This window comes from Channa argus, chromosome 16 (genome assembly GCF_033026475.1).
Source record: "Channa argus isolate prfri chromosome 16, Channa argus male v1.0, whole genome shotgun sequence".
In the NCBI taxonomy this organism is placed as follows: domain Eukaryota; kingdom Metazoa; phylum Chordata; class Actinopteri; order Anabantiformes; family Channidae; genus Channa; species Channa argus.
Genome location: NC_090212.1, coordinates 4,664,490 through 4,679,676, shown reverse-complemented (window position 1 = coordinate 4,679,676; position 15,187 = coordinate 4,664,490). Strand labels below are relative to the sequence as shown.

The 15,187-nt window shown below is 39.5% G+C and overlaps 1 protein-coding gene across 2 annotated transcripts in view; it reads right to left on the bottom strand.

Annotated features, from left to right (window-relative positions):
- Nucleotides 1–507: 507 nt before the first annotated feature.
- The window catches only part of pdss2 (prenyl (decaprenyl) diphosphate synthase, subunit 2), a 30,005-nt gene continuing 15,325 nt past the window's right edge, over nucleotides 508–15,187 (bottom strand). The window contains exons 4-8 of one of the 2 annotated variants that reach the window (XM_067479364.1): nucleotides 8,279–8,353; nucleotides 7,064–7,237; nucleotides 5,209–5,340; nucleotides 4,769–4,804; nucleotides 508–878 (exon numbers count right to left, since the gene is read on the bottom strand). In XM_067479364.1, coding sequence (XP_067335465.1) covers nucleotides 723–878; nucleotides 4,769–4,804; nucleotides 5,209–5,340; nucleotides 7,064–7,237; nucleotides 8,279–8,353 — 573 coding nt within the window. In that variant the 3' untranslated portion in view covers nucleotides 508–722. The remainder of the gene's footprint in view (nucleotides 879–4,768; nucleotides 4,805–5,208; nucleotides 5,341–7,063; nucleotides 7,238–8,278; nucleotides 8,354–15,187) is intronic. The other variant, XM_067479366.1, reaches the window with a different exon arrangement.

The following is a 15,187-nucleotide window of genomic DNA, read 5'->3' as shown; positions in this document are numbered from 1 at the left end:
CAACATAGATGACATTACTGCTGATTCATGCCCTTTCTCCCCCAGTAGACAGACTATCTGCCAAACTCCATTAGAGAAATAATTTTATTTGCATCTGTGCTTATCAGCAGAGGTGCATACTCGGTAGAACATGACTTCCAGACATTTTTACAACTGTTTTGGTGCTGCTCCTCTATTTGGCAAACACTCACTACATCCAGCAGCTATGATTTCAGCATCATCTGGGAAGTGCAGCAAAGCACCTCTAAAAAAAAAAAATAATAAAAAAAAAAAGACATTTTGTTATGTGCTGCTTGGTGTATCATTGACGTTCATGGCACATTTTCCAGATGATAATAACAATTCTTCAAAGCATCTTAAATTACGTTCTGCCCGGTATGTGCCTTTGCTGATAAGCTAGGTAACAATAACCTGCCAGGTTTTAAAATGCAGCTTGACGTGATAGTTCCTCCATGTAGGAGAGGCAGGGTATGTATCAGAGCCAAAACGACACCTGTCATGATGCTGTCATGTAATGTGTTTTTATTTCTCTCTTTAATGATGACCATTTGTGGATACAGCAATAGCATTTCTGATTCACACTCTCTTCAGAGCAGAAAAGTTTTGCCAGACATAATCCAGTACTTGGCTCCAAAAGAAGTTCATTCATCTCAACTCATCCTGTTGCAGACAAAGACACATCAGGCTGCATATTTAGAGGCGGCAGTGTGAGTGTGTCCATGTCAAAATTTGGTGATGGCGGAGGCGATGTTCTCCAGGGCGGATCGAGCCTCGGAGGAGGGGAAAGCCTGGATGGCCTCCAGAGCCTTGTTGCTATGGTAACAGCAAAAGTCCATTGCTGAGCTCACGCCTTTCTCTGACTTAACAGTTGCCAAAAGCTGTCGAGGGATGAAAACACACATTAGTTTGTCATGTTTGTGGCACTCCGGTGACTATCCAGCTGTCAACACAACAAACCATAAGTAGCCAGAGAAAGTTAGCTTACTCTTAAAGTGGACTGTACAGAGGCAAAGCCATTCTTTAAACCACAGAAAACCTGCATAACAAAATCATGCACTGGAGGCAGCCTACTACATTTAAGTGAAAGTGAAAACATTTTGAGTATATGCAACAAGTTATATTACAGAAACTGGCAGGTTAACAATTAAGTACCCTGAACTTTATGTCTTTGCACATTTTACTAATTTCCTGAAGTGAATGTTGTAACTGTCTTGCTTTAACTCCATGATAAGACTGCTTGATGATTTGAGTCATGTGTCTGTATTCCCAAAGTTTTGCATACACAAACAAAACAATTCATAAATCAGGAGAATTATGAAACATCAAGTCAAGTCATCCCCAACCAACAACTCAGATATACAGACAGATGAAGCTGGGCGTCTCCATGTGTCTTACTGCTAGTGTGTTGGGACATCTTTTTGCTGAGGGCATTTTACCTCATAAATACTGGAGCTGAAAAGCCCTGTAGGCATCCCTACTCAGAAAAAAAATTTAGGTGTTGAACTCTGGCATCACCCTGGCTGCTTATTTAATTATTTTGATGCTCTTGAAATTGAACATTTATCAAAATTCAACTAATTTGTATTCATTTTTTAACGCTATAAAGTAAAAAAAAAAAAAAACAGTTATTGTTTCATATTGGCATTCTTCCAACTAACATGTTTTCATGATATCCCCCTGAGAGTGCAGCTGGCCCTACCCTCCACCTTTCAGTGCAGCATACGCAGCAACTTTCAGCTAGATTAGGTCAGCCAGAGGAACCGAAGAATTATACTTTGCTTTATTTTTTCTTCACAGTGTCTTATTCTGAGGAACATTGCCACAACATCTGAGGAGAAAAGCACATTAGGCAAAGATTTTCTCCTAAATGTACTTAAGGTATCAAAAATGGAGGAGGAGCGCACACAGACAATTGAACATTTAAGAACACAAAAGTACAATCAGATAACAGGACATTATGACTCCCATAGCAAAACACAGAATGCCATCACACAGTTTCTTGTTTAGGCTTTTAACACATTGAAAAAGTCAGCTCCCACAAGCTTGGTGACAATTTGGATCTGCATCTTTACGGGAAGCATATTGGATGTGCACATTGTCACCACATGGGTTAAATGAGAGGTTGGTTCTCAAATGTATTTTTACAAGTTAGTATGTTTTACTTCAATGTATTAATTGAATATGCTGCATTTCTTTCTTATTTCTTATGCGTTTTATTATTTATTTTTTCATTTGAAGATGGTGCCATACAAAGTAAATTAAGAAGGAAACTACACATCGGTTTCAAATATTGCCTTGATTACTGTGGTAAGCTCTGTCCAATAGGATGTCTGGTATTTGTGCTGGAAAATGTATATATAAAGGTTAGCTGATCGTTGTTCTTGGCCTTTGATGAAAGTGCAGGCCAAAGCACTGGGCTATGATTTCATATGATTTTGGTTATTTAATAGACGAAAACAAGTCTGCGTGCAGTCCTGCTCCTTTTCTGATTCAAGTCTCATTGAGCAGTTATAGCTGTTGGGTGACCAATGACCTCAGTGTGTGAGCCATTTTCACCTCTTTTGCACCAAAATATAGTGTTGAGCCATCTACTCAGTCTGGACCCCCCCTTCCTTTTCCATAATTCCATAATGATGTGTATCTATGAAACTGCATTAAAGAATGACAGACTGTAAATTTCTATGTCCATTTATCAGAGTAAATGTAATGAAACCCCATGCTAAGTCACTTGGATCTGCAGATGCCGGAAACGTACACAACATTCCTCGACTTATTATGCATTCCTTTCTTTGTGCAGAATCAAAGCTAAATTTTTAACCTCTGGGCTGCTCTCTCTTTTTCCTTCCCCCAATTCTCTCCCTCCTCCTGTCCTTCTCTCAGTTTTCCTGCTCGTGTTCCCTCAGCTCTCTCCTTCAAACTTCTATCTTCATCCCCTTTTCAGCAGGTCTGCTGAAGGAGATCCTCTCACAATGCCACTGTGTCAGAGCCTCAGTGTCTCCTCCACAAATAGGTCTTGGTAAGTAATCCTTCCTGCTCTGGTTTCAGACAGGACCAGATAACACCCCCAACACCAACAGAACCCTCCTATGCAGAGCTTTAGTCTCTTCTTGCACCCCTACTGGTCCCCTTCTTCCCTCACACATTGACTTTTCTAAAAGCTAATTTCTCAACTTTGATATAGGTTACAGTGAAAAGACATCCCGTTTCTCTTTGATGGCTCTGTCAGAACAGAACCACTGAAGGATGGGGTTCAATTTGCACTTTATATAATCCGAATCAGATTCTGAGTCCACTTATTGAACCCAGATCATATATCAGATCTCTTTAAGTAGTTGGTTAGTTAGAAAAGGTGTATTGCTTTTAACTTCTAATTTAATTCTAATCTCCCCCCCTTTTTTTTGGTTCTTTTGGTTTTATCCCGTGAGTTCAGGGCCACCACAGAGGATCATTGTCCGCAGAGTTTTTACCCCAAATGCCCTTCCTGACGCAACCCTCCCCAATTTCTTGGACCGGCACTGCACAGCTCGGGATGGGAATGGGCTGTTAGGGGTCAGTGTCTTGCCCAGAGACACTTCGACATATAGCCGGGACCGGGGATCAAACCACTGACCCTGTTGTCCATGGACGGCTGCCTTTAACAACTTAACTACAGCCGCCATGGCATTAATAACACAAATAGAAAGTCATTCATTAGACCCGTCCTCAATCATTTGGCTCCACACTGGCATAGTCAACATAATATCCTGTGTGCCTCTGCCAACCATTTACAGTTTACATGCATATCTCTCCATACTCATACTCTAATTAGTTCATCCATGAGCCAAAGTAGATGTTAGTGCCAGATGTAATAAATGTCCCATTAGGTGTTTCTGAGATACTGTGCTGAAATGAATGGGACAAATGAGAGATCACACTCACCTCTGACCACCAAAATCTAATCAGTTCATCCTTGAGTACAAAGTGGATTTGTGCTAAATTTGTGCTAAATTTCCTCAAGGCAGTCTTAAGATATCATGCTCACAAGAATGGGGGCAGACAATCCAAAAACAAAATGTCATTGGCTAAGGCTGTCAGAGAGCCATAACAAACCCTCGTGTTGAATCTAAAATGGAAATGGATATGTGAACCGGCTCCTCCCTTTTACTATCTGAGGTTATATTTCACTATTCAGTAAACACTGAAATACAACAGAAAAAAAATCAATCAATCAATCAATCAAATAAATAAATAAATAAATGTATATATAATGTGTGTGTTAATGTGTTAATATAATGTGTTAAATATATTATAGATTTATTTTAGTTTAACATATTTTGTATAGAATTTTTTATAAATACTCAGTGTATTTAAAAACTATCCATGACATTTTATTCACCTAAAGTTGCTCAGATTTCTCAAAATCCTTTTCACAAAAAGCCCAAATTGTCATCTATGTTCATTTGGACATTTTTCACATAGATACAAAATATGTAGATGCAACACTGGTTGATAAGATAATGCCTGAGGGTCATTTTTGTTGTCACAGCGGAAGCAGCTTCAACACCGCTCTAACTCAGGACAGGAAATTAAAAATTGTAATAATTTGAAAACAGACAAAATAGAGTTTAGTCATTTGACAGCTCAATAGCACCCCAAACACCCCACAGACCAGTTTTGTAATGAAAATATGCCTGAAACATAACACCAAGGTCTCAGAGGCTGACATAAGGAATAATTTAACACTGTACACAGATTCTGTAGAGTGTGATAAATAACCCTGTGGACTTACCTTTGAGTAATCCAGTTGGTTTCTCAATGTTTTTGCCTTTTTGAGAACACAGAAAGAGAAAAATATTAGCTAAATTACCAATTTATGCAATGGTACCTTAACACAATGCTTAAAACTTTTTATTCATTCAAATGTGTTGATGTGAATTTCTTATCAGCACATTGGGTTAAACCCTAAAGTTCTCTGAATAGAAATCAAAGAGGCTTCATTTTACAACTGATCTTGTCAAGTCACAAACTTTCTGCAGCCAAGTCATAAACCCAAATAAATTAACCTTCCCACAATGGAAACTGTAGATAAAGAATAGAGAGCAGTGCTCATCAGAGGAAAAAAAGACATGTGGTTTACTCTGCTTGAGAAGAGTGTTAGGACCTCCTGACCTAACACACAAACAAGTCTAGCTGCTGCAGTCATGGAGTCATGGCAGATCCTTCATGTACCTGCTGCAGCTGTTGATGCCATTTCTCTTGGCCAACGATCTGACGGTGGAAAATCACAGGGGCAGCGGTCAAACTGAACGACAACTGCTCCCCCATGCTGCTCTTCACAAACGGCTGCAGGTCAGAGTTCAGCTACAATAGGGAGAGCAAATCTGTCAATCACATGTTCAATCAGACTCGGAGTGTGCTTTGTAGCTTACAGGAACCAATCCAGCAGCGAGAATGTTCGCACCTAGATGTGCCTACCTACAGTCCACCCTGAGTGATCCTGGTAATGAGCAGCATGATGAACAGTCTGCTGAAACACACAGCTGGCCTGATGAGGTGGGTTCTCCTTCAAAGACCTAATTTCTGCTTCCTCCCATGCTGAGATTCCCTGTAGCCACTGAGGCCTGCACACAAGCGTTGACAGGGAGTCGCAGCAGGAGAAGTCATACTAATGCAGCACTATGATTGGGATCATTACCAGTGACTTTTAGGCATGCACCACTAAGGTTCTGCTGAAAACCTCTGAACCTTGAAAAAAGTACGCATCTGCATCTGGTGCATTAACATTATGTACTAATGACATTTTAGCTGGGGACCATTTAACTTTTCTCTAGATTTAAACTGGATTTGTCCTGCCTTGACCTGATCACATTCAAGAATAAAAGACTATGATAGTCAAGAGGGACAAAGGTTGGGTACGAAAAAAGACCTGACCATATACCATATATATAGTCCAGACCTTTTACCATATTTAAGCCCCAAAAACTCAGATTTAGATCAGGATTTTGATTTTTAGACCTACTTTAGTCTACAGTTTTTTACATGTTATATTGTCACAGAGGAAACATTCACAGTAAGTGAAGAAAGCAAGGTAGCATGTTCCCTAATGTCTTTACTGCAGAAACAAGCTGGTGAGTTATCTTTTAAACAGCCAAGAATTTATACTCCTCCCACTAAATGTCATGATAAGAACATAAAGGGTGAAAAGATGCGAAAAGATGAAGAAATTGATTGAAAAACACAATAAGAAACAAGCTGCGCTGCTAAATGGTTCAAGAAATTCACCTTTACTAAACTTGAAGGAACCATTTTCTTTTCTGGGCTTGAAGCCTATTAGTATCGTGGGGAAACATTACAGAACTTGTCTGAAACAATTTTTTTTTAAAAAACGTGTATAAAAATGTGTGTGTGTATACTCTTGTACGACCAGTTCGTCAGTATCCAAACCACTTTATGCTGTTTCTAAATCACCAATTGTCTCACAAACACACACACGCACACACACACACACGGGAACTGGCATGCAGCAGGCTTGACCCATTAGCAGCAAGTAACTTGGCGTTCAGTGTCTCGCTCAAAGACAAAGGAGGAGCTGGGTATCAAATCACCAACCCTACAATTGGTGGCTACCTACTACCATCCTACTGAATCACAGCTACCCCAGATTAGTTTTTTTTTTTTTTTAAGTTAGGGTAAGGTTAGGTTTAGGTAATGGTTAGGGCAAGAGTTAGGATTTGGCAAGCAGTGGTTATGGTTAGAGTAAGTTTTCATACAGTATACGTAACAAAAAAACAGACATTCTCTGTAAATGTTACTTAACTCATGTACATAAGTATAAACCCCTTTTCCAAATAGGCTCAAGCGAGAAAAGAAAGGACAAAAACAAAACAGTTAGGCTCCTCTACTGCAAAGTAACCGCATCACTCACAGCATGAAGATCGAGGTTTTCAGAGCCTTTACATTGCAAAACCCGACTGGGATTATTATGCACAGGCCACTGGTTTGTCTGTTGACGCTTACTGATTGTTCCTTCAAAGACCAACTTCACGGGGACTTGGTGTTTTGTGGGTGGGACACCCAGACTTACCTTGTGTCCCAGTGATAGGTGCTTGCCGTATTTGTAGGCCAGTCTTTGCGATTCCATATCATGTTTGGCAAGGGCCAATGCAGCCTGAGAGCTCTTTGCCAACAGTGCGCCATGGGTAAGGAACGCATGCTCTTCCCACACCGCCACGTCAACAACATCAGCAAGACTATTCTCCTGCAGAGCAAACAGAGGCAGAGACACCACAGGGCTGAGCTCTCACTGCTTTGACTGTGCTGCATTAAAGGTTCCACAGAGCACCTCATGAATCCTCAATCAAAACATTCCCTCCTTTCTCTGTAGTATTATTTTTTCTGTATGTAATTGAATGTCACCAGAGTGTAACACTGCATTTACAGGAAAATTGTATTTCCCACAAGTCCCACAAAAAATGCAGTTATTTGGACTAGAGGGGAGCAGTGTCAAAGCAAGACAACCACTCCTGTATGTCCACATATAAGCCCAACATAAAGCACCAAAAATGATTGCTCACTTATAACTGACAGCACTGCACCATAACTTCAGGATTATAAAAAAAATGTTTTACCAAATGTATTTAGATTTTTCATAACAATTCTTAAGTCAGATCTAATACTACTCTCCTTTCGGCTTATCCCGTGAGTTCAGGGTCGCCACAGCGGATCATTGTCCGAATGTTGATTTGGCAGTTTTTACGCCGGATGCCCTTCCTGACGCAACCCTCCCCAATTTCTACCAGACCGGCACTGCATCGCTGGGGAGGGGGAATGGGCTGTTAGGGGTTCAGTGTCTTGCCCAGGGACACTTTGACATATAGGGCCAGGGATCGAACCACTCACCCTGTGGTCCATAAACAACTGCTTTTACCAACTGAGCTATAGCCGCCCTAAGTCAGATATATATCTAATAACAAAGAGGTATTCACTTTTGATGCTGTGCACAGGTGGAATTTTGTTTCTGACCCAAAGTTTTAATGTTGTGTATAGTTCTATTTTCTAATCTCTATTTTCAGAGGTGGATTAAGTCTAAATTAAGTAAAAGAAATATAACCATCCAAAGATTTGTGAAATACTGGTCAATCCTGGTCCTGGACAAAGCAAAAACACCCTTTTACCATATTAACTTTACAATATCTTTAAAATTAGTATTGGTACATTTTAAAGTAGTAATGTAATCTAACATACATGTGTTTTGCCACATAATAAAGTGGATCTATAAAAAATAACTTAGATGAGTTACCTCAATGTTACTGGAGTTTTCATAATAGATTCCTTGAACTAAATCCCCAATGGCACTTGAGATTAGTTCCACAACCTGACAAATACAGAAAAAGAAAAACAAATCACAAACATACATTAGATAATTGGTCTAAACATTCAGGAGTTCGGCTTTCCCCACAACATCTTTAGTTATCTGATGAGAGAAAAGGATAAATGTGATCAACAATGCATTAAGAGTGGTGCTTTATGTTTATGAAGTCCAACACAAGCAGGTTGTTCGGACTAGAAATGATATTTTGAGAGTTGCTGTTTAGATATTGGTTTGATCTACACAATGCAGAACATGTCAGAATTCACGTGTCCTGCTAAACTGTCCTTGGGTTCTAGCAGTGAACTACTACCCCGTTCCCCCATTACAAATTACTCTGGTTAAGCATCAGTTAAGCTCCTAAAATGTAGATGTAAATGAGATCAATCAAAACCAACTTGCTACTCAGTTCATCCGCGACATTTGTAATTAAAAAAAAAAATAATAATTTGCCCTCATTGAAGCAAGGGCAAACTGAACAGCTGGTTTGCTGAATAAATCTGAGGTGAAGTGAGGGTTGGAAATCATGCAAACTGCTCCTAACTCAGCTTCTCATTATAAGGCCATAGGGGAGCTCCTGTTAATTTCATGATGCAGCTCCAGACTTGACTTCATTCATTAAACTTTGTATTTATGGAGAAGTCCAGTGGAAAAAGCCTGATCGGGTGTCTGTTCAGTGTGAGGGGTTCAAGTGGAGCTAAAACGCAGATGGTGAGATGAAATAAGTAAACGTCCAGAGAGCGGAGGGGTTAACAAGGTTGTGGAGTGATGATCTGGTTTCAGGGCGGTCTTTCATTTCTGTTTCTGTTTGGATGTTAGTAAATGAATATGTTGATTTTTACACCATATATACAAAGTATAAAAGGTTTCTGCAGATGGGTAGAAACAGAAAAGATCACTTTTGTAAGGGAGTTACAGTTGAGTAAAAAGTTTGCATTCCCTTACAACTGAAATTGCAAAGAAAATTCAAATACATTAAAGTAGTAAAAGTGCTCCTTCATCATCAGAAGTAATAAGCATTAAGTGTTTAAAAAGGAGTATTGATGTTTGCATCACTTTGAGAAAAATCATGTGACTGATAGAGATGGTGTGTTATAAGGATGTGAAGCCAAATCGTGTTTATCAGAAAGCGCTACATTTGACTGTATTTGTGCTGAAAGTAGGAGAAGAATTGTTTGTTTAGTTGCGATTCTTTGTTTAGTTTTGGTTTCGTCATTATCCACTAATAATTATGAAACCACAGAGAAAAAGGACATTTTCTCCAGTCTGGGAACATTTTGACCTTATAAAGCCAAATAAGGTTAATGTTTTCCTTTCTTGTTTCCACTTTTGCTCAGTTTTCATTTGATTTAATTATGTTCAAATTCCTTACTGGAGCGGTCATTAAATTTTTTTCACAATAATTAACTTTGCAGGTAAAATGTGGGCTCTGCTCCACAGAGCTGTCTTACATAAACAGGAGCACTTCTTCAGTGCACCTCTACAAACTTGCTTTTATATTTTTTATGTACTCCTGCCTCATGTGTACCTTGTGTAAGAGTTTTTTCCAAAGCAGGAGAACTGGTCACAAAGAGATAAAATCCCCTTGACCCCAACATGCTATAAAAACTTCTTTCTTAATAAAAATATGTAAACCCTGTCTTTTCCTCTCATATAAGTACAAAAGCACTCCCACTTATTTTTCATAAATGACAAAAATTTCACTTTGATTTCACATATTTTTCCCACTTACACTTGTACATTCTGCGTTTAACATACTATAAGTCATAGTCATATTATTTTGGTTATATTCCAACTAAATGGAATATATACACTTTTCTTTCATTCAGTTAGCACTTTATTATCAGCTGGTTATGTAAACAGGACCATTCATCCACATGTCTCACGCTTTATCCACGTTGCCTGCAATGTTTTTTATAATCCAGCAGATGTTGCTATTAAGCGATATGCCAACACAGTGTCAACACTGTGTCAGCACAGTTAGGGAACTGTGCCATACACTCCACAAGGTGTTATCTACCTATCGCTACTGTCAACACTTAATGCTTGATGAATGGTACCTGGTGTGTTAAACTGGGCTTCCCCCAGGAGCAATCTCAAGCAGAGAGCAACCAAAACAATGGACTCAGTAAAAATAGCTTTCAAAAGACCTTCAATTAAAACTGCTGAACCTTAAAAAAGCTAGAGGGGGATAAAAACACCAGTATCAAATGTAAAGATCATAAATCCGAAATGAAATTGTATATACATTAGGAATCAAGAGACACATGACAAAGTTCTTAGTGGCAACTAGAATAAAAGTTCAGATTTCAAGCCAAGTCAAGGGTAATCTGCACAAGTCTGAATTGTTTGGGAGAAAAACATGAAGGAAACCACAGCTTACTTCTAGACATAAGGCAGCAGGCTTGGAGTATAGTAAAGAGCATGAAAACAAATGAGTTTTGGCACAAAATTATGTGGTCTTATGATTCAAAAGTTTACTTATTTGGTCATATGTCACACAGCTATGTGTGTTGAAAAAAAAAAAAGACTGAAGAGGGGAACAGCATTCCCACAGTTAAACATGGTGGAAGCTCGCTGATGTATGTCTGCATCAGACACTGGGTCTAAGCATAAAGTGGAAGGAGAAATGAATGCAACCCAATATCAGAAGATTTTAAGTCAAAGCTGCCACAATCTGTCAAAAGGATTAAAAAGTTGAAATCCTCACAGTGGATCCTTACTAAAACTTCATACACTCATTGATTCCTTGATTTTAGTTACTTCTGATAACAAAGGAATGTTTGTACTAGCTGTGCATTAGATTTAAAAAAGAAACATCATACATACAACTGACCTCCAAAAGTAGTTCACTTTCTACTTTAAATAGCATTAAATAAATATTTACATAATATTCGGTGGATGCCTGAGTTTTGTTTGTTTAAGAGTGCAGTTGCTCATTTCCTCTTACAGGGGGCATGCATGACTACAGTTCAGCTTACAGTCACACTACCGGCCTCTTATCAGCCACCAGATGAGAGGCTGCATCTTTTCAAATCATTATATAAATGCTGATCTTAATGAAGGAGTTAAACTCTGAAGTCGAGCTCTCTGTCCTTCATTCATCGTTGCAGAACGGTGTAGGGAAGGGAGTCGAGGACACGCCTGTACAGTTCAGATGAATGAGGTTAAATTTAGAGCTCCTTCAGCTCATCCCAGACATCCTTGGTTCATCAGAAACGTCTGGTGACGCTGGTGCTCCGTCAGCCTCGCAGTGCCCTTTGGGTAACTGTATCCACCAGGGGAAAATATTAAGGAAACCTGAGCTCTGCCCACAGACCTGGAAGGACAATGTGCCTACAGTATTACCAGATGTGGTGTCTCTGCTTGGCCTGCCTTGGGAAGTGGGGGCCAGTGGGGGTCTTTTTTTGGAAAGTATCAGATAAGCTCTCCCCATGCCTCCTCCTTACTCCATTCCCAAATCCAGCCAGATCGTGTTTTGCCGACAGGTCTGTGAAGAGGGAGAAACCGGAGCTCTAAAGCAAGATTACTTTACAGTTTAGTAGTGGCCTAGGTTTCCTCTCAAGGCCACGACACATAATATCCATCGCTCCTACTGCCTTAAAAGTAAAAAAGGCTGGTTTATGAGAAAAACTTAGAAAGCTGCAAGCTCATCTGTCACACTATTAAAACGTAGTACAGTGACCACACACGGGCTGTGAGAGAGACAAAGCAGCAGTCAGTGTGTAAAATCAAAGTTGAAAACAGTTTAAACTGTAAGAGGGCTATAAATATTGGACAATTAGCAGATTTTCTTGATTGAATAATTGCATTTGGCCAGGAATAATTATAAGTATAGACTTGCAAGAATTGTTGCAGTGCTGAACCAGTTTTTGAAGGAGACATCCTGAGAATGGGTGAAAAAACAAAACAAATCACTGATTACATCATCAGACATATCTCAGATCAGGCTTCAAACCTGCTGTAAAACTTTACCTATGAAGCTTGCATAACAGATTTGAAGTCTAGGGATTGAAATAAGTAGACAATTAGGTAGTGTAGAGTCTCTAATTAAACATGTTATTCAGTTGGGATTATGGGAAATATAGCATCCAGTGTTTCTTGAGCTGAAATGATTCCGTCAGACTCAAAATCATTCCTGTCCGCTCTGCTCAGCTCTCCCCGTCCCTGCTCTGAGACAGCCTTACTTCGCTCGTTACACTCCGCCACGCTCTGCATAGCCCTTCAGGTCACACAGTTATTCAATTACAATAAATAAGAATGATAATAAACTTACTAAATAAGGCAGAAATTGTTGATCTTCTCTATTTAGTCTGAGGGGAGGGCTTTGCTCAAGATGCTTTTAAAAGCAAATCTCTCCACTGCTGCCAGTGTAGTTCAATGACTATGTCACAGGAGGCTTCCACCACACCTCTTCACATTAAGAGAAGTGTTGGAGCATATTTCTATTAAAATTATTCATGAAAAATGCTGCACACTGTAACTTTAAGCAGAAGCTAATGTGGGCCAGTCTTCAAATGCTGACAGATTGGATACGTTTTCTTTTCTTGCTAGGACGGGGTTGCATTACGGTCTCAAACTTTTATTAAGTTATTGGTCGATTCATAAGAATTAAGGGTTTTGATTTTTGGGTGTTTATTGACAGGAAACTGGAGAGAGCCTGCTGCAACCTCCAATTTCTGTGGGACTTATGGCGCTGCTGTTTATATAATAACCTGCATTTTACTCCAGACAGTCTGTTCTATTGTGACGGTGGTTAAAAAGCTACATGAATATAACTCTAAAGGATGCTGTCATGCAGTCTTATAAGTTTAAAGTTACTTCAGTAAGATACCTGGCCTGCCAGCTGTTTAGCCAACATTACTATCAGTTTAGTGTGTACACAATTCTTTGTAATGTCCACCAGCTGCCCCCATGATATACAAGAGGCACATGTTGATTTTTGTTATGTTAGGTGATGCTGACATACAGTACTTACCAAGTAGCTGAAATCACTGTATGTTTCAACGTTCTGTAGGTAGAAGTTTGAAAGTGTTACCAATGTTTCCAGTAAGGTATTTTTTTTAGTCTGCGGTAATGGGGTAAAGGCCACACCCTGCACTCCTTTTTTGAAAGGAAAACTAAATCAGTGTTCTACACCATTAACTCTTCTGTTTCAGCAGCAACGCATTAAGTTCACAGACGCCCTATAATTGAATTGCATGTCTCACCTTTGATGTCACATGAGGAGCCACATCCACTGTTATTTATGTCCAAGTTTTTGTAAATCCATTAACAGGTTTTCCCTTAAGTTTCATGCACACTGACCAGCATTATGGTCAGTCTGTTATTAACATATTGCTCTATTGATACGAACTAAGGGCTTGGATTTTGGTCTTTGATGAAGGTCTGTTAATAACCATAGAAAGAGCAAATGACAAACATTTTAATGATGCTGATGAACAATGATGAATTTTCCTCACTGTCCATGCCAGTGAAGAACACATGGAACACGCAGCTGAATACAAAGCATCAGTACAGGTGGTGGTTTGCCCTGGGTTCATTTTGTTTTGCTAACCTTTTCAAACATGAGTAACTGCTGGCTATCAGATATCCTCCTCTCCTTATTACCCTTAAAAACTGCCACTATGGGGCTGCTTCCTGTTCTTGCTTCAGATTACATTCACTCCTAGCAAAACAGCATTGCAGGTTTGTTTAGAAAAAAACCCCTTAAACCTTAAACCTTGTTGAAAGCAGGTGCTACCTGTGTTTGAATGGCATTATTCTCACCTTGAAAACCAGAACAGATAAACCTGATTAAACAGAAGCCAACTTTCTTATTGTGAAAATGTACTTTGAGTTATCAAATCATCATTAGTTCAAGTCATCACTGGAACTGCCATCATTTCACCCTCAGTGTTTATCCCCGTCCTCCGGGGGAACAACAGTATCATATCTATTCTTGTAATCTATAGCTACAGACAGTTATCTCTCAGTTGCAGTTGAGTCCTAATGAAAGCCAATTAGCACAGTAAAGGAAATCTCACAGAACCTGCATTTTATTTATAAAAAGGAAGCTGGTTCCTTATAACTCCCGCTATGTTTTCTACACAGAAAGCACCTTGGATACTGCTTATATCATATTTTGGGTGGGGGAGGGTCCTCGTGGCTGCCAGATAAAACCCTGTGTGTGTGCACTGAATAAGATAGAAAGACACAAGGGGTGGGGGGTTGGTTATTTTGATCCACTCAGGCAACCGCATTCTGAAAGAGCATGGTGACAGTATCTGTCAGCGAGGGGTTACCAGGGTACGTAGCCGATATGATCTGTGGTGCACTTACAAGACCACCACCACACACAAGTGCAAAATTGAAAACTCAATCAGGTGCATTCCCATGGTGCATATGTTGTTTGTGTATGCTGACCACATTATCATACAAAACAAACAAATGTAATTGGTAAATGTAGGAAATTGACTGAAGGACCTGATATGACAATGATCTGTCACAGGATGAATCAAATCCTTTTCAGACAAATGCAGGTCATGACACTCTAACAGAGATATCTGCACCACTCTGCTGACACTTTGCTATCAATGACTTCTGACCCTGACTTACTTATTACAAAATAAGTAAGTCAGGGTCAGGGTGTCACTTCGGATAAAAGCATTTGCCAAATGTCTGAATCTAAGCGTAAAATCAATCCAGTTTCTAAAGTTATTTTCTCTCCCCGCAGATATAATTTTCAGTTGGCATGTCTGATTTAGGTGGTGTCATTTTATTAATTTTTTTGTTGACCTGCAACAACTTGCACACCTGCATCAATCTCATCCACACTTGTTGCTATTTTCCAGTCACCAT